Raw genomic sequence first — 24956 nt, forward strand, 5'->3', positions numbered from 1 at the left:
GCAGCTCATATGGAGAAGGAATGGTAACATCAACAACCAAGAATTTCAGATATGATTTGAAGAAAACAGCTGAAGCCTCCACCCCTTCGACCTCATCTGGATTTGTAAAGGTATGAAAGGTTTGACGGACAGCAGTGATTAAATACCTGTAGGTCACAGTCTTTCAGCCACATTTCACTAATACATAAACAACCATATAATATGGAGGCCAGGAAGTCATGAATTATGGCAGATTTTTTTTTTTCTATAGATTGTGCATTGACCAGTAAAAAAAAAAAAAAATCAGTGTAGTAGATGCAATGAAAGATGGCATGGCTGATAATGAAATGTCTGTGAGAGTTCTGGTAGAAGGAGGGCAATTGCGTCAGCCGATGTTACAGTTGCCATAGGCATCCTTGGTCTGGGATGACTGGTATAGCCAGGTGAACCAAATCAGGTAACAATTTGTACTCAGTTTCCCACGGAAGTCATAGATGATGTTTTAGCAGGCAGGCACAAGACGCACACGAAGGGGCGCACATAGGGGTAGGCTCCTTTGTCGCGCCTCCGGCTTCCATGTCTCATTTAAATGGCCCTGTGCCCGGTGTTGTCAGCAGCAGGCGGGGCGAAGTAACGAGGCATGGGAGTCCTTCCAGCAAGAAGTGGGGTGGCCGGGAGGTCAGGCGGCAGCAGGTGAGGAGGTCTGGCTGTTGGAAGAGGCCAGACGGTGCAAGAACAGCAGTGGTAGCAGCAGCAATAGTGCCCCCGGCGTCCAAACCTTGTTTATATGGCCCTGCGCCCGATGTCAGCAGTGGGCGGGGTGAAAGAACGAGACGCAGGAGTCCTTCCAGCAAGGAGTGGGAGCAGCCAGGATGTCAGGCGGCAACAGGTGAGAAGTCTTGCCATTGGAAGGGGTCAGGCCGTGCAAGAACAGCAGCGGTAGCAGGAACAGCTTTAGTGGACTGGCAGACCCCTCGAACTGGAGCCTTCTCAACCTTAGGACCCTCTATGCACAGGGAAGAAGTTACTTGATCAATGAGTGCTGCACGTTTGCCTCTATAAAATAAATGAATTATGGAGACATCCTCCTTGTCAGAAGGGAGTTCTCCTTCCTCCACAGGCATAATTAGCAGAATCTGGCAAATCCTACAAATCTTTGTCTACCCTCTGGAATAGATAAAGGCAACTCTGCTGCCCGCCTGGAACTTTTACTGGGGATCTGGTCACTGGGCTACTTAGCCCTTTGAAGACCTGCCATCCAGCTTCTGTACTGAAGGCCCGGTGCAGGAATCTGAAACATTCAGGAGAAAAGTTTCCTGCTCCTCTGAACCTGACTAAAAGGAACCTTTTTTGTGCATCTCTCCCACGGGAGCTAAAATTGAGGAATCCTCGAAGTCCTGAAAGGTATTAGAAGGCTGTAGGAGGCATCCGAGGGGAAGCAATCCAAAATGCGGCCGATTCCACAAAGCTTGCCTGGTTCCAACATGTGATCTGATCGTGGGGCTCATAAAGAACCCTCCCCCCAAAACGAGAGAGACTGTTCTAACCTTTGCGATGCCCTGGCTGTTCCCCCAGGCAGCTCTCCCACCCATATGCAAGGCTACACCAGCGGCTCTGCAGCAGAAGCGGAGCACCTGCAGTCACATGCGTCATAGCAGCGGCCAGGCTCAGATTTATCCGTGAGCGGGCACAGCACCTTCCCGCAAGGCCGCAAACAAGAGCCCTCAAAGCAGCTCGACAGTACCCTCATCTGAGCAACTAACCTCCCACCTCCCCTAGGCAGAAGAACCCAACAGCCTCTTGCCTCTCCTCAGTCCCAAACAAGCTCAGCGCTGTAAGCCTTTCTTTTATTTTAAACAACTCACCAGGCTCTACCAAGTCCCATCTGGAACTGGGAACTCTCTCAGCAGACTCCTTCCCCTGGATGTACCAGAGGCCTGGCCTTATGTGTCCATCAGTGCCTGAAGAGATCCTACTGCACCACCAGCTCCTACCGTTTGCTTGAGGAAGAGAACGCAGAGTTGTTCCTGTGCTGCTCCAGCTCTAAGAGGTGGCGATGCCTCTCAGGCTGGGAGAGGGGCACAGCCCGCTTGTCTCAACTGAACTGGTACAGCAAGATGAAATGGAAGTATGAGATCGAGGCCACCAAGCAGTACCTATTTAAGCCTTGGGGCTTGGATGATACGAGCTGGGAAATCTTCAGATGCAGTTACTGAGCTGTAATGATGGGGCAGACGAGTTAGGCTTTAGGGTAATTTTCTGCCATCACTTTCTATGAAAATATGGTAGAGTCATCCTGCCAAAACCTTGTCAACAAGAGTTCAGGAGAAATGGGCAGTTCTTTATTCTGTTTCTTTTATTATTTTCGCACCAGGGTGGTCAACAAACTATATAAGGTACTTTTCAGATGCTCCCTGTTCAGTCTCAGGCCACTGAAGGTGCAGCTAGAGTTGGAAAAAGTGAAAAAAAGCTAGGATGACCTTAAAAAGGACAGGCCTGGGAAAACCTGGACATCTAGTGAACCAAGCTTAGAAGCTCTGGTACCCAACGGGTGGCTGACACCATCCAGCTCTGTACTGGGGGGTAGGGGGTGGGATGTAAGTCTTGGCTGTGTGTCTGCCTGTGCACCCCTTTGGATTCTACGTCAGCAGCACCCCCTTCATGGACCTGGTCAGCAGAAGCCTGAGTTAGGAAGGCATGGTCTTTGAGGGGGGTTCTCTGTATATCCTGGTACAAATGTGTTGCAGGAGTTTCCATTCAAAGCTGCAAAGACCTTCTAGCGTCAGGGTTCAGGACTTCTCGGGTAGCATGACCCCCCGACCGACCCAGGGTCACAACGGTGAACTGCTGCAAGGCCCGCTTGCAAATACTGACCCCCCTCATTATAAAGAACTCCCCTTCCCCCTCATGGTTCCTGGCTTCCTCTCCTCCTCCGGCGGAAAGGAGGCGTGGCCCTGGAAATAAAGCCAGGACAGCCTACCCCTCTTTTACAAGTGACGGCAGAAAGGTCTCTGTGCTTCCTCGGGGTATAGACTGTTGTGAAAGCACAGCAGCCCCACACACAAGAAATGGATAAATTAAAAACAAAAACAAACAAAAATAAAAGATTAATACTACCACAGTATAACAAGAAAATTAAAGCAAGTTGAAGGCATACAGTAAAATAGACACGTCAGAATCGTTATTTAAGAAAGCACCATATTTCAGAAAGAAGATTAATGGAGGAAGATTTCTCCAGCCATTTGCACTGAACGGGCTCAGTACAGCTCCGCGACAAGCTCAGCGCTCTGTGAAAGGGTGAGGTCCACAAGCCCCCCGTTTTATGACCTCTCTTCTCCATTTCCTCAGCTCAGAATTATTCTCCTCAGCCTCTCAGTTACCGCCCCCCCCCCCCCCCCCGCCCGCAGCTCGTGACTCATTCTCCCGTCACGGACACCACTAATCTAAGGATGTCCACGAAGGAGGGGAACCACGGACTGAGCGTAACCATAACACCGTATCGTGGCGCAGCAAGCGCGAGGTTAACAAAAGCAATTCTAACCGGAAATGAGCTGGTGCGCCCCCAGTGGACCCCAACGTAGTCAATCGGAATGAAATCCAAGTGTTCTCGTTTCACAAAATGACTTTTCTAATGAGTGTAATATTCCCCCACCAGCCTTCTCTAACAAACTGGCTTCGGTGGGCTTGGCAGCAGAACAAGCCTCGGGCTATATTTTGTTGTTTGCTTTCGGTCATGCTCTAGTTCTCTTGGTTCTTGCCCTCCTCCTCAGAGCCCGTGATATTGTCTGGACTCTCCGTCCGATCGGGGGCGGCGGTTACGTTAATTGGGGGGGTGGCAGGATCCTCCGTGCCGGCTTCCTCGGGCAGCTCCTCGGCATGCAGGGTGGGGTTAATGGTCTGTGCTTCTTCAGTCTGGTGGAGGGGAGCCGCACGGGAATCCTCTGGAGTCTCCGGGAAACTGACAGGAGCCATTACCAAGGGAGGTGGAGGGAGTTCCTTCTGCAAAAGGGAATTAGGATTCAAGAATTAGGATGAAGCAATTCAAAGGAATACACACAAATATTTATTCATGTGCTAAGTCCCCCTTATCGCATCTGTATAACCATTGATGCGCCAGATGCCCCTTATCACATATGTATATATATATATATATATTATTATTTATGCACCTTATTGCAGCTGTATAATAATCATTTTTGCGCCAGATGCCTCTTATCACATCTGTATATATATATATATATTATTTAAGCACCTTATTGCAGCTGTATAATAATCATTGATGCGCCAGATGCCCCTTATCACATCTGTATATATATATATATATATATATATATATATATATATTATTATTTAAGCACCTTATTGCAGCTGTATAATAATCATTGATGCGCCAGATGCCCCTTATCACATCTGTATATATATATATATATTATTTAAGCACCTTATTGCAGCTGTATAATAATCATTGATGCGCCAGATGCCCCTTATCACATCTGTATATATATATTATTATTATTTAAGCACCTTATTGCAGCTGTATAATAATCATTTATGCGCCAGATGCCTCTTATCACATCTGTATATATATATATATATTATTATTTAAGCACCTTATTGCAGCTGTATAATAATCATTTATGCGCCAGATGCCCCTTATCACCTCTGTATATATATATATATTATTATTTAAGCACCTTATTGCAGCTGTATAATAATCATTTATGCGCCAGATGCCCCTTATCTCATCTGTATATATATATATATATATATATTATTTAAGCACCTTATTGCAGCTGTATAATAATCATTGATGCGCCAGATGCCCCTTATCACATCTGTATATATATATATATATATTATTATTTAAGCACCTTATTGCAGCTGTATAATAATCATTTATGCGCCAGATGCCCCTTATCACATCTGTATATATATATATATTATTATTTAAGCACCTTATTGCAGCTGTATAATAATCATTGATGCGCCAGATGCCCCTTATCACATCTGTATATATATATATATTATTATTTAAGCACCTTATTGCAGCTGTATAATAATCATTTATGCGCCAGATGCCCCTTATCACATCTGTATATATATATATATTATTATTTAAGCACCTTATTGCAGCTGTATAATAATCATTGATGCGCCAGATGCCCCTTATCACATCTGTATATATATATATATATATATTATTATTTAAGCACCTTATTGCAGCTGTATAATAATCATTTATGCGCCAGATGCCCCTTATCACATCTGTATGTATATATATATATTATTATTTAAGCACCTTATTGCAGCTGTATAATAATCATTTATGCGCCAGATGCCCCTTATCACATCTGTATATATATATATATATTATTATTTAAGCACCTTATTGCAGCTGTATAATATTTATTTATTTATTTTATTTATTTATAGATTTTTCTATACCGGCATTCGAGATTAGGAACCCCATCATGCCGGTTTACAAATAACGAGAGGGTGTGCACAAAAAACAGAACATAAACAAGTGCAAAGAAATAAAAGTTACATTACAACAGGGTCATAAAACTGGGGAGAGAATTAGAGTAAGATAGTTGAGTGGTAAAGATGAATTATTTACATTAATAATTTACATAATATTGTGTAGTGTCTTATAAGATGTTACTGTCTTTCAATATGGATCTGGGAAGGCTTGTTTAAATAGCCATGTCTTAAGCCTTTTTCTGAAAGTAGGAAGGCATGGTTCTTGTCTTAGATCGGGAGGAATAGAGTTCCATAGTGAAGGTCCGGCTGTGGAAAAGGCTCGGTCTCTGTAGGTTAGGTGTTGAGTGGTTTTGGTTTGTGGAACAAGGAGTGATCCTTTGTAGGCTTCTCTGATGGGTCTGGTGGATGTGTGCTTTCTGAGTGGAATTTGAAGATTGAGGGATGCTTGGTGATGGATAGTCTTGTAGATGATAGTGAGGGATTTGTGGATAATTCTAAAGTGTATTGGCAGCCAGTGCAAGTTCTTGAGAATAGGAGAGATGTGGTCTCTTCTCCTGGTGTTAGTCAGAATTCTCGCAGCTGAATTCTGAAGCATCTGAAGGGGTTTAATGGAAGCAGAAGGGAGACCTAATAAGATGGAATTGCAGTAGTCTATCTTAGAAAAGATTACTGCTTGAAGGACCGTTCTGAAGTCTCGCATGTGAAGGAGCGGTTTGATTCTTTTAAGTACTTGAAGTTTATAGAATCCGTCTTTAGTAGTTTGTTTGATGAAGGATTTTAGATTAAGATGGTTGTCGATAATTGCACCTAAATCCCTTGTTTGGGTGGTAAGATGGTGGGTTAGAGGACATGGAGGTGGGTTGCTATTTTCTGGTGAGATGATGAGCAGTTCCGTCTTGGCTGTATTTAATATCAGGTTTAGACTCGAGAGGAGGCGATTGATTTCTTTAAGGCAAATTTCCCAAAATTCAAGAGTTTTGGAGATGGTTTCTTTGATGGGGATCAAGATCTGCACATCGTCTGCATATAGGAAGTGAGTTAGTTTCAAGTGGGTTAGCAGTTGACATAGCGGTAGAAGGTAAATATTAAAGAGTGTAGGGGATAGGGAGGAGCCTTGAGGAACTCCAAAAGCTGAAGAGAAGCGGGAGGATTCCTTATTATGTATCTTGACCTTATAGCCTCTGTTGTTGAGGAAAGTATTGAACCATGATAGGGCAGTTCCTGAGATTCCTATGTTCGCAAGTTGATTGATGAGGATGGAGTGTTTGACGGTATCAAATGCGGCCGAAAGGTCCAAAAGGATAAGTAGAAAGGATTGGCCTTTGTCTAGCCCCATGATGATGTGGTCTGTCAGGGATATGAGTAGCGTCTCTGTGCTTAAAGCTTTACGGAAACCATGTTGTGAGGGGTAAAGTATTTTGTGATCTTCAATGTAGTTGGAGAGTTGAGTGTTGACCAGCTTTTCCATTATCTTGGCAATAAATGGAAGATTGGAGATCGGACGAAAGTTGTTGGGGTCCTTGGGGTCTAGATTAGGTTTCTTTAAGAGTGGTTTTAGCGAAGCTAGTTTTAGGTCTTCTGGGGATGGATGGGGGCAGACACTGCTCCTAGGCACTGATTTAGTGCCAGTGCATGCATAAATGATTATTATACAGCTGCAATAAGGTGCTTAAATAATAATATATATATATACAGATGTGATAAGGGGCATCTGGCGCATCAATAATCATTGATGCGCCAGATGCCCCTTATCACATCTGTATATATATATATATATTATTATTTAAGCACCTTATTGCAGCTGTATAATAATCATTTATGCGCCAGATGCCCCTTATCACATCTGTATATATATATATATATATATTATTATTTAAGCACCTTATTGCAGCTGTATAATAATCATTTATGCGCCAGATGCCCCTTATCACATCTGTATATATATATATTATTATTTAAGCACCTTATTGCAGCTGTATAATAATCATTTATGCATGCACTGGCACTAAATCAGTGCCTAGGAGCAGTGTCTGCCCCCATCCATCCCTGAATAAAGATTAATGCAAAAAAAATACATTTAATTTTTCTGTTAGGGCCTTATCCTCCCTGAGCATCCATTCTCTAACCTGGTCTTGTAGTGGTCCGACTGATTCCTTTGTAGAACTGTTTTTAATATACTTGAAAAAAGTTTATATTAGTTCTTGCCTCTTTGGCAAGTCTCTGCTCAAATTCTCTTTTTTTTTTTCAAATATATTTTTATTGGGATTTTAAAGATATAGGGGCTGATGCAATAAAATTTGCAGAAAGCGGGCGCTGACTTTTCAGCGCCCGCTTTCTTGGCGCCCGCATGGGGGGCGCCATGTAATAAACAAATTAGGGGGTCACACTTGCTAACGTGACCCCGAGGTTACCCGTTATTAACACCCATGCCGTTAAACTCGGCGTCAGTTTCCATTACTGCATCTGGCCGGTTATGAAAACAGACGCCAAGCATATCGGCATCTGTCTTCAAAGCGACCGGCAGAGGTTTTTTTTCTTTTTTAACTTTAAAAAAAAAAAAAGTACAGAAAAGCAGTTTTTTCTCAGTGCGCTCAGCTATTAACGCCTGCTCCAGACGTCTGAGACGCACATTTATTTTTTTGCATTGGAGTGAATGAGAAATAGCCTCATTTACATGCATTTGCATGTGATGAGCGCTAACTCATTCACTCCGCATCGGACACGTGTTAAATAGGCGCTAATCCCCCTATTGCATTAGGAGGAGGATTAGCAGCTATTTAACCCGCGTCCGACAGCGGGTTAAACAGTGCGCTCGGCTGAGCGCGCTGTATTGCATCGGCCCCATAATGAATAAAAAAAACCAAGGAACAAGGGTTTTATGCCAGGAAACAATAAGGAAATAAACTGGAATATAAAAAGTCATACCCTTACTCGTAAAGTCCATATTATTTGGAACATAATTAAAAAATTGAAGAAATTCAACTAGTCCCTAGCAAGCTGTTCAAAATAAAAACACCAAAAATACCAATACTCCAATGTTATCTTCCACTGCCTCCCCTCTGGTCACAATACATTTATCAATAATAAAAGTCTCCGGGGGTAAATATTCAAAAGCCATTTAGACGGATAACTCACAAGTTATCACTAAATTGTAGCTGGATTAAAAAAAAAAAAAAAAAAAAAAAAGAGCGTTCCAGGGAGGGGTTGAGTTACCCAGCTAACCTGGCTGAATATTGGGTATATCACATGTTACTTAACCAGATATTTTTAAAGATATCCTGCTATGTAGTGCTGTCGTTAAAGAAAGAACCAGACAAAGGCTCTAGAGGGCTGCTCCCTCCTCCCTCCCCAAATCCTTTACATGTTGCAGACACATCCCCCTCCCCACCCCCATCTCCATGTTGTCTAAAAGTAAAATTCAGGCTGCCCCTCCCCCCTTCCCTCCCACCCACCACAAGGATTAACAGTGTCGTGGTGCCACCCCTTCCCTCTGACCCTCTATACCCCCCACCCCCGATACCTTATATTTTATCGCTATAAGCAAAGGACCCTCTGCACTGCTCTGAGAGCGCGCGCTGGAAGCGTACGCGTAATATGCTAACTTTAGCCAGATAACTTCTCCACTAAACGGCCTATTGAATACTGGCTCTCCAGGAGTACAGGGTCAGTGAAGATGTACTTATTGCCTCGATCAGCTATCAAATATTTGCATGGGAATTTCAGGAAAAAAAAGATGCCTTTTAAGGAAAGAACTTTCGGTTTTAATTACAAGAAAGACCTGGTGCGCAACTGCACTTCCCAGAAGACATCAGGAAAAATCTGCACCTTATATCCACAGAAAGCAGCATCTTTAAATCCCCTGACTCACCAATCGTTTATACTTGTTTTCTGCGTTCCTAGGCCTTTTCTCTTCCAGCAGTCTATGCCTCCAAGTTTTATTTTCCTTGTTGAATGTAACTTTGTTTTTTTTTCCTGTTTTATACTATTATCTTTGGTTCAGTCCCCCAGTTCGATGTAAACCGATCTGATATGGTCTTTTAACCATGAAGGTCGGTATAGAAAAGTGTTAAATAAATAAATAAATAAATAAAGAATTGCTTGAGAACCAATTCTTTATCTAGATCTAAAACAAAGGTATCAAAGTGGCTCTAGTAGCAATATTATCTTGAGAATCCCGGAGGAAGAGAGTGAGACTGGAACTGTCAAAAGGAGTCAAAATATCCATTCTGCCTTCTCCTTTAATTTCCCTATTTCTTCATCAGGCACTGTATTCCATTTTTTTTTTTTTTTTTTTTTATTAAAGATGACTTTTTGGCTTTAATAACCTTTCACAGAACTATGTAGCCATGCTGGCAGATGCTTGGTCTTCTTTGAATCTTTTTTACATCTGTGGCATACATTTTATCTGGGCTTCCATAATGGTGGTGTTAAACAGTTCAATGCCTCATGCAGACCTTTATCTCTTGTAACTGCTCCTTTTAGTTTCCTTCTAACTAGTTTCTTCATCTTATCATAGTCTCCCTTTTCAAAGATATAAGTTATTGAAGTAATTTTTTTCCCTCCAGTAATTAACTTTGGTTTGATTGCATTATGATCACTATTGCCAAGCAGCTCCACCGCCATTACTCCTTGCACCAAATCCTGCATTCTAGTGAAAGTGCTTTTCACTAAGAAGGGAGGTTTGAAACTTGGGCTTGGTATCCTGCTAGTTACTTGTAACCTGGGCTGGCCACTGCTGGAAACAGGATACTGGGCTTGATGGATCCTTGATCTGACCCAGTATGGCAAGTCCATGTTCTTAACTTCATTTTTTTGCTGAATAATAAAAGACAATCTCTATGTTTGCGTGTCTCGAGTCTAGCCTAGTACTGTGGATCCTCACGGGGCTCCTCCCCATGGGAGTGGTCATCACCACAGTACTCAATAATCCACTCCAACACCTCAAAACCATAACACTGGGGCACCCCATGCAAGATCAATCAATTCTTGAATGGCCTCCATCATGGGGAAAAAGCAAGAGGCTTTGCACAAGGAAATAAAAATGCAATTTCTTGTTGGCTCAGACACTGAATCAGACCCAGGAACTCCAAGCATTTTCAATATAGGAAAATTATTTCTTACCTGTTAATTTTCGTTCCTGTAGTACCACGGATCAGTCCAGACCGTGGGTTGAGCCTCCTTTCCAGCAGGTGGAGACAGATTAAGACTGAAAGGGTGTCCTACAAGAGGACAGAGCCTATCCTGTAACCCTTCAGTATAACCACTGTCAAAGTAGAAAACAACAAAACCAGAATAGGATCAAGCAAGTAACCAGAACGCTCAAGTGAGCAACTGTAGAACAATGTAAGAAACATGTTATGACTAACCGCTCTTGCATATACTTGGTACTTGAACAATCAAGGCTTCCGGTGTAATTGCTCAGTATTCTTGCAAAGAATGAAGTATCAAAATCAGTGAATCTGCAAGAACAAGCTTCGAGAGGACAGAAAGAAAGAAACTGGGAAGGGCGTCTGGACTGATCCGTGGTACTACAGGAACGAAAATTAACAGGTAAGAACTAATTTTCCTTTCCCTGTATGTACCCGGATCAGTCCAGACCGTGGGATGTACCAAAGCTTCCCTATCCCAGGTGGGACTGAGATAGTCCCGCTCGAAGCACTTGCCACCCAAAGGAACCAAAAACCAGCACTTGCACATCCAGACGGTAGTGTCGAGCAAAGGTATGCAAGGACGTCCAGGTGGCGACCCTGCAAATCTCTTGCGGAGAGACAAATTGGCTCTCCGCCCAGGAAGTAGCCTGAGAATGTAGCGAATGAGCCTTTAAGCCCTCTGGAATTGCCGTCCTTGGCAGAGATAAGCCAAGGAAATGGCTTCCTTCAACCAACCAGCAATAGTGGTCTTAGAAGCTGGCTTGCCCTGATTGGGACCACTCCAGAGGTAAAAAAGATGGTCCGAGACCCGAAAGTCATTGGTAACCTGAAGATACCAGAGAAGAATGTGTTTGACATCCAGTTTACGAAGGTCGCCTCCAGCGGTACCTGCAATTTCGCCAGAGAAAACGCTGGAAGCTCTACCGACTGGTTGACATGGAAGGCGGACACCACCTTCGGAAGAAAAGAGGGCACCGTTTTTAGAGAGACACTGGAGTCAGAGAATTGCAAAAAGGGTTCCCGAGAGGACAATGCTTGAATCTTAGAGACCCGCTGAGCGCAGACGATCAAAACAAGGAAAATTGCATTGAGCGTAAAGTCTTTTACCATAGCCCGTCAGAGAGGTTCGAACGGAGCAGAACAGAGGGCCCGGAGGACCAGATTGAGACTCCACGAAGGACAAGTATTGCGAGCGGGCGGACGCAGGTGTTTGACTCCCCTCAAGAACCGAACTACGTCCGGGTGAGCCGCTAAAGGATGACCCTCGACCCGTCCGAGAAGAGAGCCAAGAGCAGAAACCTGCACGCGGAGAGAACTTAAGGAGAGACCCTTCTGTAGAAAAGAAAGAACTAGCGAGACCGGGGCGGAGCGAGCTGAGACACCTGACTCTTCACAAACAGTCTCAAAGACTTTCCAAACGCGCACATAGGCTAGAGAAATCGACTGCTTCCAGGCTTGAAGCAAGATGGAGATGACCTCTTCCTTGTAGCCCTTATGCCTCAGACGCCGCCATTCAAAAGCCAGGCCGCTAGACAAACGTGATCGGCCTGGTCGAAAAATACGGGTCCCTGCCACAGTAGACGAGGGAGATGGCCCAGCTGCAGAGGTCCGTCCGTCGCCAGGTTGACTAGATCTGTGAACCATGGCCTGCGAGGCCACTTGGGTGCTACCAGAATCACTGGCCCCCTGTGGAGTTCTATTCTTCTGAGAATCTTTCCCACCAGAGGCCACGGAGGAAACACGTACAGAAGGACGTCTGCGGGCCAATGAAGAGCCAGAGCATCCACTCCCTCCGAGCCGTGTTCCATCCAGCAGCTAAAGGACCGATTGGCCTTGGCATTGCTCATGGTCGCCATTAAGTTCAGGTGTGGGGGCCCCACCTGCCGACGATCAGATCCATGGCGGTGTCCGAGAGTTCCCACTCTCCTGGATCGAGCGATTGGCGACTGAGAAAATCGTCCTGAACATTCTCCTTGCCCGCAATGTGGGAGGCTGCCAGGCAATCCAGGTGTCGTTCTGTCCAGGCGAAGAGACTGCTGGCTTCCAGGGCCATCAGGCGACTGCAGCTGCCCCCCTGGCGATTGATGTAAGACACGGTGTCAGACAGCACTCTCACCGCTTTGCCGCGTATAAGGGGTAGAAACTCCTGAAAAGCCAGACGTACCGCCCGGGCCTCCAACCGATTGATGTGCCAGCAAGTCTGAATGGGTGACCAGACTCCCTGAGTAGACCGGGACAGGCAGACCGCACCCCAGCCCGTGAGACTGGCATCCGTGGTTACTATTGTCCACTGTGAAGACTGAAGAGGCATTCCCCGGAGAAGGTGGGGGAGCGAAAGCCACCACTATGTGGAACTGTTCCAACACCGGCTGCCAATGGGATAGCAAAGCTTTCTGTAACGGTCGCATATGAGCAAAAGCCCAGGGAACTAGATCGATGGTGGAAGCCATAAACCCGAGGACCTGCAAGTAGTCCCAGGCCGTTGGCAACTGCAACGAGAGTAGATTCCGAATCTGCCCGATCAACTTGAGGGCCCGCGCATGAGGCAAGAAGACTTTGCCCAATCGGGTGTCGAAGCGGGCTCCCAGGAACTCTAACTCCTGGGAGGGCTGAAGGTTGCTCTTGGAGAAATTCACTATCCACCCGAGAGACGTGAGGAGGGCTAATACCCGATTCACCGCCTGTTTGCAGAGAGCCTCCGACTTGGCCCACACAAGCCAGTCGTCCAGATAGGGGTGAACTAGAATGCCTTCCCAACGAAGGGCTGCCGCCGCCGCCACCACCACCATGATCTTGGTGAAGGTGCGAGGTGCGGTTGCAAGGCCAAAAGGTAGGGTCCGAAACTGGAAATCCCGGTTAAGAATGTGGAAACGAAGATAATTCTGGTAATCGTGGTGAATCAGGATTTGGAAGTACCCCTCTGTCAAATCGTGCGAGGCGAGGAACTCTCCGGGTCAAACCACCGCAATGACCGCTCGCAAGGTTTCCATGCGAAAACATGGGATCTTGAGAGCTCGGTTGACCCATTTAAGGTCTAGGATCGGTCGAAAAGCCCTGTTCTTCTTAGGCACCACAAAGTAAATGGAATACTGGCCTGCGCCGAGCTCCCTTTCCGGAACAACTGCGCCCAGATTCAGGAGTCTGGCGAGGGTTTGGCTCCACCGCTTCCAGTTTGGAATGACCGCAAGGAGAGAACAGAAAGAAATCCGGTAGGTCGCGGACAAGTTCAAAGGCATACCCGTCTCGTACAATATCGAGGACCCACTGGTCCATCGTGATTTTGACCCATTCCTCGAAAAAAAGGGAGAGGTGGCCGCCCAGAAACGGGACCGAGGAATGGGCCGACTGACCTTTCGTGGGCTGGCCCTCGCAAAAGGGCCACGACCAAGACTGAGACTAGGAAGAATAACCCCTCGAGGAGCCACCCCGTCCACAAGGGTTATACCGCCTCTGTCCCTGAAAACGAGGACGGGAGGGTCTAAAGGAGCGTGACTGCTTCGGACGATCCTCCGGGAACTTATGGACCTTATTTTCTCCTAAGGAATCCATAAGCTTCTCAAGGTCCTCTCCAAACAACAACTTACCTTTGAAGGGCAGCGAGCCCAGCCATGCTTTGGAGGACGGGTCAGCCAACCAGTTGCGCAGCCAGAGGAGTCTCCAAGCGGACACCGCTGAGGTCATCGCCTTTGCCTGAACGTGGAGGAGGTCGTAGAGCGCATCAGCTCCATAGGCGATGACGGCTTCCAGACGTCCGGCCTGCTCCGCCTTTGCAGATGGGAGGTCCTGGGTGCCGAGTAATTGTTGAGCCCACCTAAGACCGGCGCACAGCATGAGACTGCTGCAGGCAGTAGCGCGGAGCCCCACAGCCAGGACTTCAAAAATGCGTTTCAGATGTGCTGCGAGCTTGCGGTCCTGTCCGTCCTTCAGGGCCGACGATCCCTCCACAGGGATAGTGGTGTGCTTGGTGACCACAGAAAAGTAGGAGTCTACGGAGGGATTTTTTAACATGTCCAAACATTCCTCCAGGAGGGGGGTAGAGCTTGTCCATAGCCCGCCCCACTCGGAGTCCCACTTCGCTTTGCCTGAGCCCTGAGTCCCGCCAAGACTGGGTCCATATTTTTGGGCAAGGAGGCCTTAAGGGTATCCGCGGGGGGGCCCCCTCCAGTCCCAACTCCTGGAGTACAAAAGGGATGAGGGGCTCCAACTCCTCCCTTTGGAACATACGGAGGACCATGGGATCATCCCCCTCCAGAGGGGGGAGGGTAGCAGCGGAATCCGAAAAAGGGTCAGGATCCGGAAGGACCAGATCGACCGGGGGGGGGGGGGGGGCATGCTCGGGACCACCCGCACCTGGAGAGACCCCGGAGGCTCCGCAGCCGAGCAAACAGTCAACGGCGCGGAGCGTGAAATTTTTACCGGGGAGGGATCAAAGGGGGGGCTTCCCCCTCCTCTTGCAGGCTAGCTAAATAAGATTTATGCAGGAGGACAAATTCCGTCGAAAACCGAGCCCTGGATTTCACAGGGGGGGGGGGGCGAGGGGGGGTCAGGGCCCCCAGCCCCGGGCAGTTCCGAATCGGGAGCTGCGGAAAAATCCAAGATGGCACGCGCGCCCATCTATGTGCTTTCATTGGCCGGAGCGCCCAAATCGACAGGCGCTCCGGCCAACGAAAGAACGCGTCACTCGTGCCGGAGAGGGCACAGAACAGTGGGCTCTCACCTCACGCCGAGCCAGGAGAACCGGGACCTGCGCCGGGGGGGGGGGGGGGGGGGGAAGGAACGCTGCAAGCCGCTTCACAATTTGTCCGAGCCAGGAAGGAAGGAAGGAAGGATTGGGGTGGATGGAGCCCTAGCTGTTGTACTGCTGTTGCCGAGCCAGGAGAACCGGGACCTGCGCGGGGGGGACCGCTGCGAGCCGCTTTCGCCGCCGGCTGCCCCCTCCGGAGGGCGACAGAGAAGGGAAGGGGCTGAAAAGCAACAAAAGGTAAGTTGGCACATGTCGAGCCGCTTCGGGAGGAGGGGATTTTCGGTTTTTAGGTTTTCCTGGGTTAAAGTTGGGATCCACTTCCTGGTGCCTGTCATTTCAAATGTCATTTGAAATGACAGGTACCAGCGCACCCAGGATACCGTCTAGGCGCTGTATTAAGCGCCTATACAGTAAAATGGGTTGTGCGGGCCTAACGCTTCGCTTAACGCTTTGCATATGCGGCTTGCATTTGCAAGCAATTTAAATAGAGGATCGAGCGGTATGTGATCAGAACAGTGCGTGGGGCAAACGAGGGTGTGCCCAGCACTGCCGCACTCTTTCTAACGCGGCCTTACTGTATCGACCCGTATGTGATTTACTTTAATTTTAGAAAAAAAGAGCCAATCACACAAACTAAGAAGAAGTACTTGCTTGATCCACAGAAAGAAGAAGGATAGCCGGCTAACTAGCCGAAATCAGGAGACCGAAGGGTGAGCTGATGCACCTGCTGGAGACCGACAAATACTGAAGGGTTACAGGACAGGCTCTGTCCTCATGTAGGACACCCTTTCAGTTTTAGTCTGTCTCCACCTGCTGGAAAGGAGGCTCAACCCACGGTCTGGACTGATCCGGGTACGTACAGGGAACTGGGAAATCAGAGCTGGCAGTTCATCTCTATGAAAGAAACGTAACAGTTCTAATCCAGGGTGGGGGGCGGGGGAAGGGGACTTCACCCTCTGCTAGAGAGGCAGGATCGGTGTCGTCATCATCTGTGCCATCTGGAACTACATCCAGAGATTCCGTTGCCACTCTAGGAGTCCTCCGGCACCGACTAGAAAGTCCAGGCAAGGTTCCTACCTGCGTCTCTGCCCAAAGAGCATTGGGGACAGGGCTGAGGACTGCGCCTGAAGAAAAAGATTGCAACCCCTGGAAAAATTCTACCCATGAAGGAGCTGAGGTATCCAGACCAGATGAGCCTGAGGATTACTCACTGAGCCACCGTCCCCTGCTGAAGAACCAGTTAGGGGAGTTCCAAGATCATGCGCCCCCTCCTGCGTCATCTTTACCCAAACCCACAACCAGCTGGGAAGAACTAGGCTTGGTGAAAGAGGAAGACAATTTTCCCTGAGCCTCCAAACAGTGCTGGCACAAATCTGCAAAGGGAAAGACGCTCAGTCTTCTTAGGTACAGTCGCCATTATGGCTGACAGTGCGCTGAGCAGCGGCCGGAGGTGTGCGTCTAGCTGTTTGCTTTTTTTTTTTTTTTTAATTATTATTACGCGCTCAACTAGACGTTCAAAAATTATGCGCGCACACCTCGGTGCTTATCTAGGCAGCCAAAAGTGTAAGCGCACAAGAAGTTAAGCGCACAGTACACTTGTGCGCGGAAGGAAACAGTGCTTACCATGGGTGCACAGACTACAAGGCCTGACCGTGCACCCAAAAACAGAGTGCACAACCTGGACGCACAACTGGACGCACTCGCTGGACCGACAGTCCTGTACAGGGCAGCCTTAGCAAGCGTGCGAAAAGCCGTTGCGGCCTACTATGTGGCGTGCAGCAAAGAGCATCAGAGTGGGGCCTAGCCTGAGAAGGCTGCGCAATGTCCCTAGAACTTTCACAGAGCGGGACGACCTTCAGACCGGCGTGCCGAGCATGGAGGCCAATAGCGGAGGGAGCCCTGCGCAACAACAAAAAAAAACCTCCTTCCAAGTCGCTGTAAGTTTACATGTTTTTTTTTTGTTTATTTAAACTTACAGGAACTCAGCCGCACCTGGCTGAGTACAGAGACTGTCTCCAGCTGTGGGGGGGAGAGAGCATGTGCCATCACCGCCGCTCTTGGCTTCCTGCGCCTGTTGCCTTTCAGCTGCTCAAGCAGCTAAGTCCACGCCAGCTGAAAACCAGCTACCGGACCAAGTCACTCATCTGAGGGACCACGGAAATCACCTCAGAAATTCTCACAACTGGAGGAGGAACCATTTGGTATCTCCGCAGGTAGAGCAGGGTGAACATATTTCCTGAATTCTCCTTTCTTTAAAATGAAGCAATCCCCAGTGGGGATTTGCACACCCACCATCTGCTGGAGATGGAGAATACAGGCGGGCTGAGGTCACTGCAGGGGTATAATGTACTGTGACTTCAGCTTGCTCAGTCTCCATCTGCTGTTAGAGGTGCATAATCCACTTGCTCTGGATCCATCTTTCTGGACGCTAAGAAATGTATGGTTACATGATGCTAGATGACCAATCACGTTGCTCAGCTTCTCTTCTTTACTAAAAATTGTTGCAGGCAACTTGCATTTCTGTGCATTTCCCTTCATTCTAGGGCTTCAAAAGTTAAGGAAGTGAAGCATAAAAATAAGGGAGATCAGGGGTAAAACAACAAAATATGGAAATCAACTGAGCAACTACAGAGTTAGCTGACTAGTCTCCAGGGAGAGGTAAACATACCTGCATAGTTTCACTATCTGTGGCAAAAAAGGAGCATTCCAGGATGAGTTGAGAGAGGGTTTGCTTTTCGTGCATTTCCCACGGGACTGACACACAGATACAGGATGTTGAAAGTACATAGCTACTTGGGACCGAATGGCCAAATGGTCTACGGCACTGGATTAATGCTCCAGTCTCTCTGGGGGCATGGGTTTGAGTCCCACTACTGCCAGTCTCTCTCCATTAAGAGAGTTTTCATTTCGGTGCAACTGCAACATCGCTCTCCACTTCAGTGGGGAGAAAAAAAAGGGGAATTGAATTCAGACGACAGGCAACGCTAGGCTCCGACTTTTATGCAGATATTAGGGGAAAAGCGCAAGACTGCTTCTATGGCCCCGTCCAAAAGCAAAGCACATTCAAGCAGCATTGTCTGAATTATCAAGAAGGCTGCTCATCCCATAAAAATGCTGCTAGCAGTAATGTTTGACAGTTGCTTGGTTTTGATTGTAAATATTACTACCCTTAACATAAGGCTTGGGGGTAATCTGCACAAAGTGGCAATTACTACCATAAGAAGCTTGTTGGGCAGAGTGGATGGACCACTGGTTTTTAAAGTGGTTGCAACTGGTTTTTAAAGGCAAAATACCTGGATAATTTTCTTATGAAAAACCAACCGCAAGGTTCAGGGGTACAAAATAAACCCATGTGTTTTGCATTTTCTGTATCCTGTGGGCTGGGTGCGCGTGGGAAAATACAATTTAAGCATATTTAAAAATGCATAAAAACAGTAAGCAATGTCAAACGATCTTCTTTTAATTGGACTGAAACACTACAACATTGTACTTAACTTTCAGTGAGGGCTTAAAATATTAGTATTTGCTTCAAGAGTCATATCAAACTGGTATTCACCACAAACCCGCTGCCTGTCCAGAATCTGCCGAGTTCCTTGCGCCAGAGTGCCACAGCGAAGCTGGTGATGAGGGTGCAGGGCACCAGGTACAACAGGGCAGGCTGGCCCATCCGCATCAGTGCCAAGGCTACGAAGGTCACCAGCAGGCCAATCCCGTAAGCTGCAACAGAAGGGGTGAGAAAGTAAGTTCTACACAAAACACAAGATATCCAAATCACAACTCACAATGCCCTCTGATAAATATTTAAATTAGGCACCAGGCAAGAGACCAAAAGGAAAAATTCTTGGGCTGGGGTGGCAGTGACTGTGCACTGCCATGACAAGGGACTTCAATTCATTACTGGCTCAGGTCTTCCACTTCCTGGGCTGGCGAAGGATGAGATAGATTTCCTCGTCACTGCTCAATGGTGATATCTAAGGAGAAATGTGTTCTTACCTGATAACTTCTTTTCCTTGAATCCAGCTAGACCAGTCCTGATGAATGGGTTATGTCCACCAACCAGCACATGGAGACAGACATTAACAGCTTTGCTGACACCATCCCTCTTAGGCTCCCATATTGACCTTAGCCCTCCAGTACATAACAAGGTAATTCACAAAAGAGCTTAATTCCCCCCATATCCAGGGGATTTCCAATAGAACATAAACAAAAGAGAACAAAATAAGTACAACATTAGAGAAGCATTAACCTCTTTATTGCTGTAACATCCATCTATGTGGTGGTTTTTTTTGTCAATTACTACTGCACTGCAATGTTTGGTAGACCAGAGAAGATTCTGGATTAGTGTGGCTGGATTCAAGGAAAGGAAATCATCATGTAAGAACAAATTTCTCCTTCCTTTTCATCCAGCAAGACTATTACAGACACATGGAATGTTCCCAAGCTATTCCCGAATGAAGTGGGATTTGGCCAAACCTGCCCCTAGCACATTAGAGGGAAAGAATGCCTTCTCCCTGGCTCTTACATCCAAAATGGAAATGCATTAAAAAAGAAAGGTAGAATGCCCATGTTGTTATTTTACAAATCCCCAGTGGAGAAACTACGTGACATTTTTCCTAAGATGTCACTTGAGTTTTAGCTGAAAATGTTTTTATCCTCTTGGGTAAACGTAGACCTCAGTAATCACCTCTGTAATCCAATCAGCCAAGGAGGCCTGGGTTGCCGCTTTGCTCTTCCTTGGATCCACTATACCAAATTAAAATGAACTGACTTCCTGAAGACATTCTTCACTTTAAATACTGCGACAGAATTCTCCTCACACCCAAGCAAAGAAGTCAGACTCTTCCTTGAAAAAGGCAGCACACTACTTGGTTAAGATGAAAGGATGCAAACAAAACCAATAATAAAAAGTGTAGCACAAAAACGCATGAGGATCCTTAAGCTTCAAATGCTTGGCACCTGGTACAATGACGTTTCATTTGAAGCTTAAGGATCCTCATGCATTTTTGAGCTAAATTAATGATTTTGTTTGCACCACTGTGTCCCACCAACTGCTCCTCTGCTCCACCTACAATTAAGATGAAAGGATGCGTCCATCTTCGGAGAAAAAGAAGACCCAACTAGAATCTTCACCTCATCCTTAGTAGTCACCAAAACAGTACGCTAAAGGAAAAGGCCGACAATTGTGAAATTTTTCTAACTGTATTGTTAGCCACCAAATACCACTTTCAGAGTGAGAATCTGCAATGAAGCTGCTCTGATAGACTCAGAAAAGGGCCCTCTCAGAAGGGACAGCAGCAATGCAGAGCCCCTGGAGGAACAGGATCAGTCAAAGGTTTAACTTTTATCAAAGGTTTATCTCTTCAAAGGAAAATGAAAATGTTCTGGATGAGGGGGCAAGACCCTTCCAGACTCTACCACTCAATCTGCAGTGAATCATGAGTTAATCCTTTAGTGAAGCTTTCCTGTAAAAAAAAAAACCCTTCAAAATCTGAGACACTGAGGCACCTCTGGGCACTAGATGCCTACCTGTTCACCATTGCCGAAATCTTTACCAAATTTTAACTCCATGGAGTGGAGGAATAGCCTAATGGTTAGAGCACTGAGCTACGAAACAAGAAGCCAGTGTTAAAATCCCACCACCACTCCTTGTGACCTTGGAGAAACCACCTTCCCCTCCATCGTCTCTGATACAGCCAGATTATGAGCCCTTTGGGGATAGGGAAATATCTACAGTACCTGAATGTAATCTGCTTTGAAGTGGCCGAAAGATGGAATTTAAATCAAATAAATAAATGTCAAGGAAGTTTTTTCCTAGCACTTAACATAGTAATGATGGCAGAAAAAGACTAAAATGGTCCATCCATTCTTCCCAGCAAGCTTATTGAAGTAATTGCCGCTCCGTGCAAGTTACCCCCAAGCCTTATATTAAAGGTAGTAATATTAAAAATCAAAACCAAGCAACTGTCAAACCCATAACAAAATTACTGCTAGAATCATTTTACAGAGTGAGCAGCCTTCTTGATTTTCATTCAGTGCTACTGCTTCAATGTGTTTTGCTTTTGGACTTGGCCATAGCAGCAGTCCTGCACTTTTTCCCTAATGTCTACATATCAGTACCCTAGACCATAAAAGTTAGGGCCCAGCGCTGTTGTCTAAATCCAATTTCTCTTTTCTCCCTCTACCCCTGCTGTTGAAGTGGAGAACAATGCTTGAGATGCATCAAAATCACCTAAGCTAATTGGTTAAGGGTGGAAATTGCTATATGTCAAAATTATGTAAGCTAATTGGTTAAGGGTAGTAACCCCCATGCCTTCTGTTAGGGGTAGCAGCTTCCACTCCATGCTGGTTACCCTCCATGCACCCTTTTTTTTTTTAATTTTCAACTCTAGCCTTTAGGGATCCACAGACTAATCGGAGAAAATTCTTTTTAGCTCAACGCACAATTAAGCTCTGGAATTTGTTGCCAGAGGATGTGGTTAGTGTAGCTGGGTTTAAAAAAGGTTTAGATAAGTTCTTGGAGGAGAAGTCCATTAATGGCTATTAATCAATTATACTTAGGGAATAGCCACTGCTATTAATTGCATCAGTAGCGTGGGATCTTCTTGGTGTTTGGGTATTTGCCAGGTTCTTGTGACCTGGATTGGCCTCTGTTGGAAACAGGATGCTGGGCTTGATGGACCCTTGGTCTGACCCAGCATGGCAATTTCTAATAAGGGTATCTGTTTTTCTCTTCTTTTCTAATAATACCTAACTTAGAATGTTATAAATGGGAGAAGCTCGAAATACTAAAGCCTAAATTTTACCCAATTATTGAGGAGCCGTTCTCAAGTGGGATCTCTGAAATGTCCCGATCAGTCATCACCGACCCCATTGTCAGAGCCGGGGTAAAATCAGGTAAAAATTAAAAGAAACCGGGTAAGGAGACATAGCGTTTGGTATGAGGGGGAAGTAATTCTTATAAAGCCCATGCAGAGGAGGTTGCCAGATGATTATAAGGCAGAAGGAGAGGATTGAGGGATTGTTCCGGTCTACCCGATAGAGATCTTGAGGAGTGCAATGAACCCAATTTCGACAAAGGGTAGGCTAGGTGAAAATCGGTGGTATGGAGATTTATTTTAGGCAAATAGCCTTAAAGGATATTTGGGACTGGGGGGAGCGTGCTGAAGATGTCCCAACCTGTAATACACTGCACCATACAACTCAGACTAGGAAATACAGCAGGGACTGGTGAGGTACATCCGGAAATTACTATGTTATAGAAAACTCTCTCATGTTAAGCAAATCGGGGGAGAAGAAAGGTACGGGGCCTAACAAGGTCATTAGAGTAGGGGGATGGCACCTATGCTTGTGAATTACAGTGAGCATTACTACGAAGGGAAAGGAAAGGAGGTGGGAGGGAGAGGGAAGGGAGGGAGCAAGGAAGGGGAACAGTAAAAGAACAAATAGTGGTCAGGATAGTCCACAGAAGAGGGTTCCATGGGGAGACTCTTAACTCTGCAATCAATCAGTTGTCCGGTCAACTATTTTCGTGGGGGTAGTCAAGAAGTACTGCAACCTGTGTTCTATAAAGGTGTGGAGCAGGGCTGGGTGCTCTTCACCCCAGGTTTAGTAATTAGTATTTGGTAAGAAGTCAGATATATGATACTAATGAGAAATCCGTTAATCATATCCTGAAATGTAAATGGTTAAAAGATGGAAAGGCACCGATTCTGCCATGGCTTCACAAACCCCGTCAAGGAGAGATCCTCAAGGGGAAGATTTCTGCCATTCCTCCGGAGGAAAGATCTTCAGATTCCTTAGAGGAGGATATGGACACCTCCCCTTCCCAGGGGTCATAAGGAGGCTCTCCTGCACTGCGATCTCCTGGGGATGCAGGGGCTGGAAGACCTAGCTGCATCCAGGGTGCGGGCTTCGAGGGCACTGAGAAAGGTGCCAGAGGCACCGATGGGCCTCAAGGTTGCAGAAGTGCTGACTGATCCACCAGTGTCAGGATCAGCAGCACCGAAGACATCAGTGGAACTGATCTTGAGGGTTCTGGAAAAGCTGGAAGGTGGCAAAGCACCAGGAGTCTGAGCTACCATTTAACCCAATGGCTCTTCCTCCTCCTCGGAGTCGCTCACTGGTATGGGGGCCGGTGGCAGTGGCAGCGTTGTCCCCTTCAGCTGTGAAGGGGCTTGGGGCACTGGAACCGGGTGTGTCGGTAAAAAACCAAGCTGCATATCGAGCCGCTCCAGTAAGGGTGCAAGCACCTGTGGAGCAGGCTCCTGTGGCGGCTCGAAGCCCTGCAGGGCCCAGCTGATCGCCAACTGCATGTGCCTCCTCCAACACCTCTTCCAAGGCAACCGATCACAAGATTGCTTGAGGAGGAGGAGGGCAGAATCGGGATATACCCTGGAGAGCTGGGGGGCTCCAATTCCTCCACCAGTTTCGGTGGAGGCCGCCAAAAGGCCTCAATGGGGCCAGAGGGAACTGCTTCCTCCGCCTGGGACCGTTTCGGAGGAGGCACAGATGTTGATGCCGGTCCACGGCCTGGTCTCGATGATGTTTGTTTTTATCACTCTTGGTGGTCAGCACGGTCTTTTCCCAGGACCGAGGAAGACTGAGAGGAACCAGACTGGGAATGGGATGATAGAGACTGCGGTCGGTTCCCGGCTCCCAAATCAGGTCGGGGGAGCAGTTGCGGTGGCAACCCTGACAGAGTTGAAAGTTGAACCTCCTTACCGAGAGGGGTGGAGATTCCCGATACCGACGACAGATCCAGTCCTTTGGTCCCGAATAACTTTTCCATCTTATCGAGACTTGCCCAACGGACCTTTGGAGTCACCTGGGCACAAAGGTCACAACCATGGACGTCATGGGACGCCCCCAGGCAGAAGACACAGACCTCGTGGGGGTCTGTGATGGACATAGTCCAGGGGCACAGGCCGAAACCGGTTGATGCCACTGGAAAAAGTACGCAACGCGCAGTAGATGAAACTGTTGGCGATTGACCACGAAGAAGCGAAAATCTTACCAGGTTGCGGAGAAAGGAACAGATGAAAAATCAGAGGAAAACCCTAAGCGACACGGGAAGCAAAAATTTTGAAAAAATTGTGAAAAAAGTGCAAGCTCACAAACCGCGAAGCAGCAGCTTTGGAAAGGAAGAGACTGAAGAGGGACACTGCGTGGACACTCCATCTGATGATGTCACCCATGTGTGAGGACTACCATAGTAACACAAACTTCCTCTATTACCAGGCACATTGTAAAATACAAAAACTGGAAAAAAAAAACCCCCACTCAGCACATGGGTAGCAATCATACCATACTTATTGCAGCACTAACTCCAAGGACAAAGAGCAATAAGCCCTACCTATGAAAAGGCACTAGTGCTTCACCAAGGACTAAGCGACATGAACAATACTTAACAGTTTGCGCTGGTTGCCAGTACAGCAGCTAATTGTCTTTACGATTGGGATGACAATCTTCAGACTAATAAATTCGAGTTCCTGTCCATGGTCCAATGCTCTATTTAAAATATACGAACTGAGATCTTCTCAACGAGGTCTGCTTGATGTGCCTTCAGTCAGACTTGCTCGCCTTACAACAAGGGAGTCTGCCTT

At 46.8% G+C, this 24956-nt stretch overlaps 1 protein-coding gene across 2 annotated transcripts in view; it reads right to left on the reverse strand.

Moving 5' to 3' along the window:
* Positions 1-2299: 2299 nt before the first annotated feature.
* Positions 2300-24956, reverse strand: part of SPPL2B (signal peptide peptidase like 2B) — a 119109-nt gene continuing 96452 nt past the window's right edge. Inside the window, exons 14-15 of one of the 2 annotated variants that reach the window (XM_029610794.1) lie at positions 18911-19071; positions 2300-3978 (exon numbers count right to left, since the gene is read on the reverse strand). In XM_029610794.1, the coding sequence (XP_029466654.1) occupies positions 3718-3978; positions 18911-19071 (422 nt within the window). In that variant the 3' untranslated portion in view covers positions 2300-3717. Of the gene's footprint in view, positions 3979-18848; positions 19072-24956 lie in introns of both variants that reach the window. The other variant, XM_029610795.1, reaches the window with a different exon arrangement.

The sequence above is a fragment of the Rhinatrema bivittatum genome, chromosome 8 (genome assembly GCF_901001135.1).
Source record: "Rhinatrema bivittatum chromosome 8, aRhiBiv1.1, whole genome shotgun sequence".
In the NCBI taxonomy this organism is placed as follows: Eukaryota; Metazoa; Chordata; class Amphibia; order Gymnophiona; family Rhinatrematidae; genus Rhinatrema; species Rhinatrema bivittatum.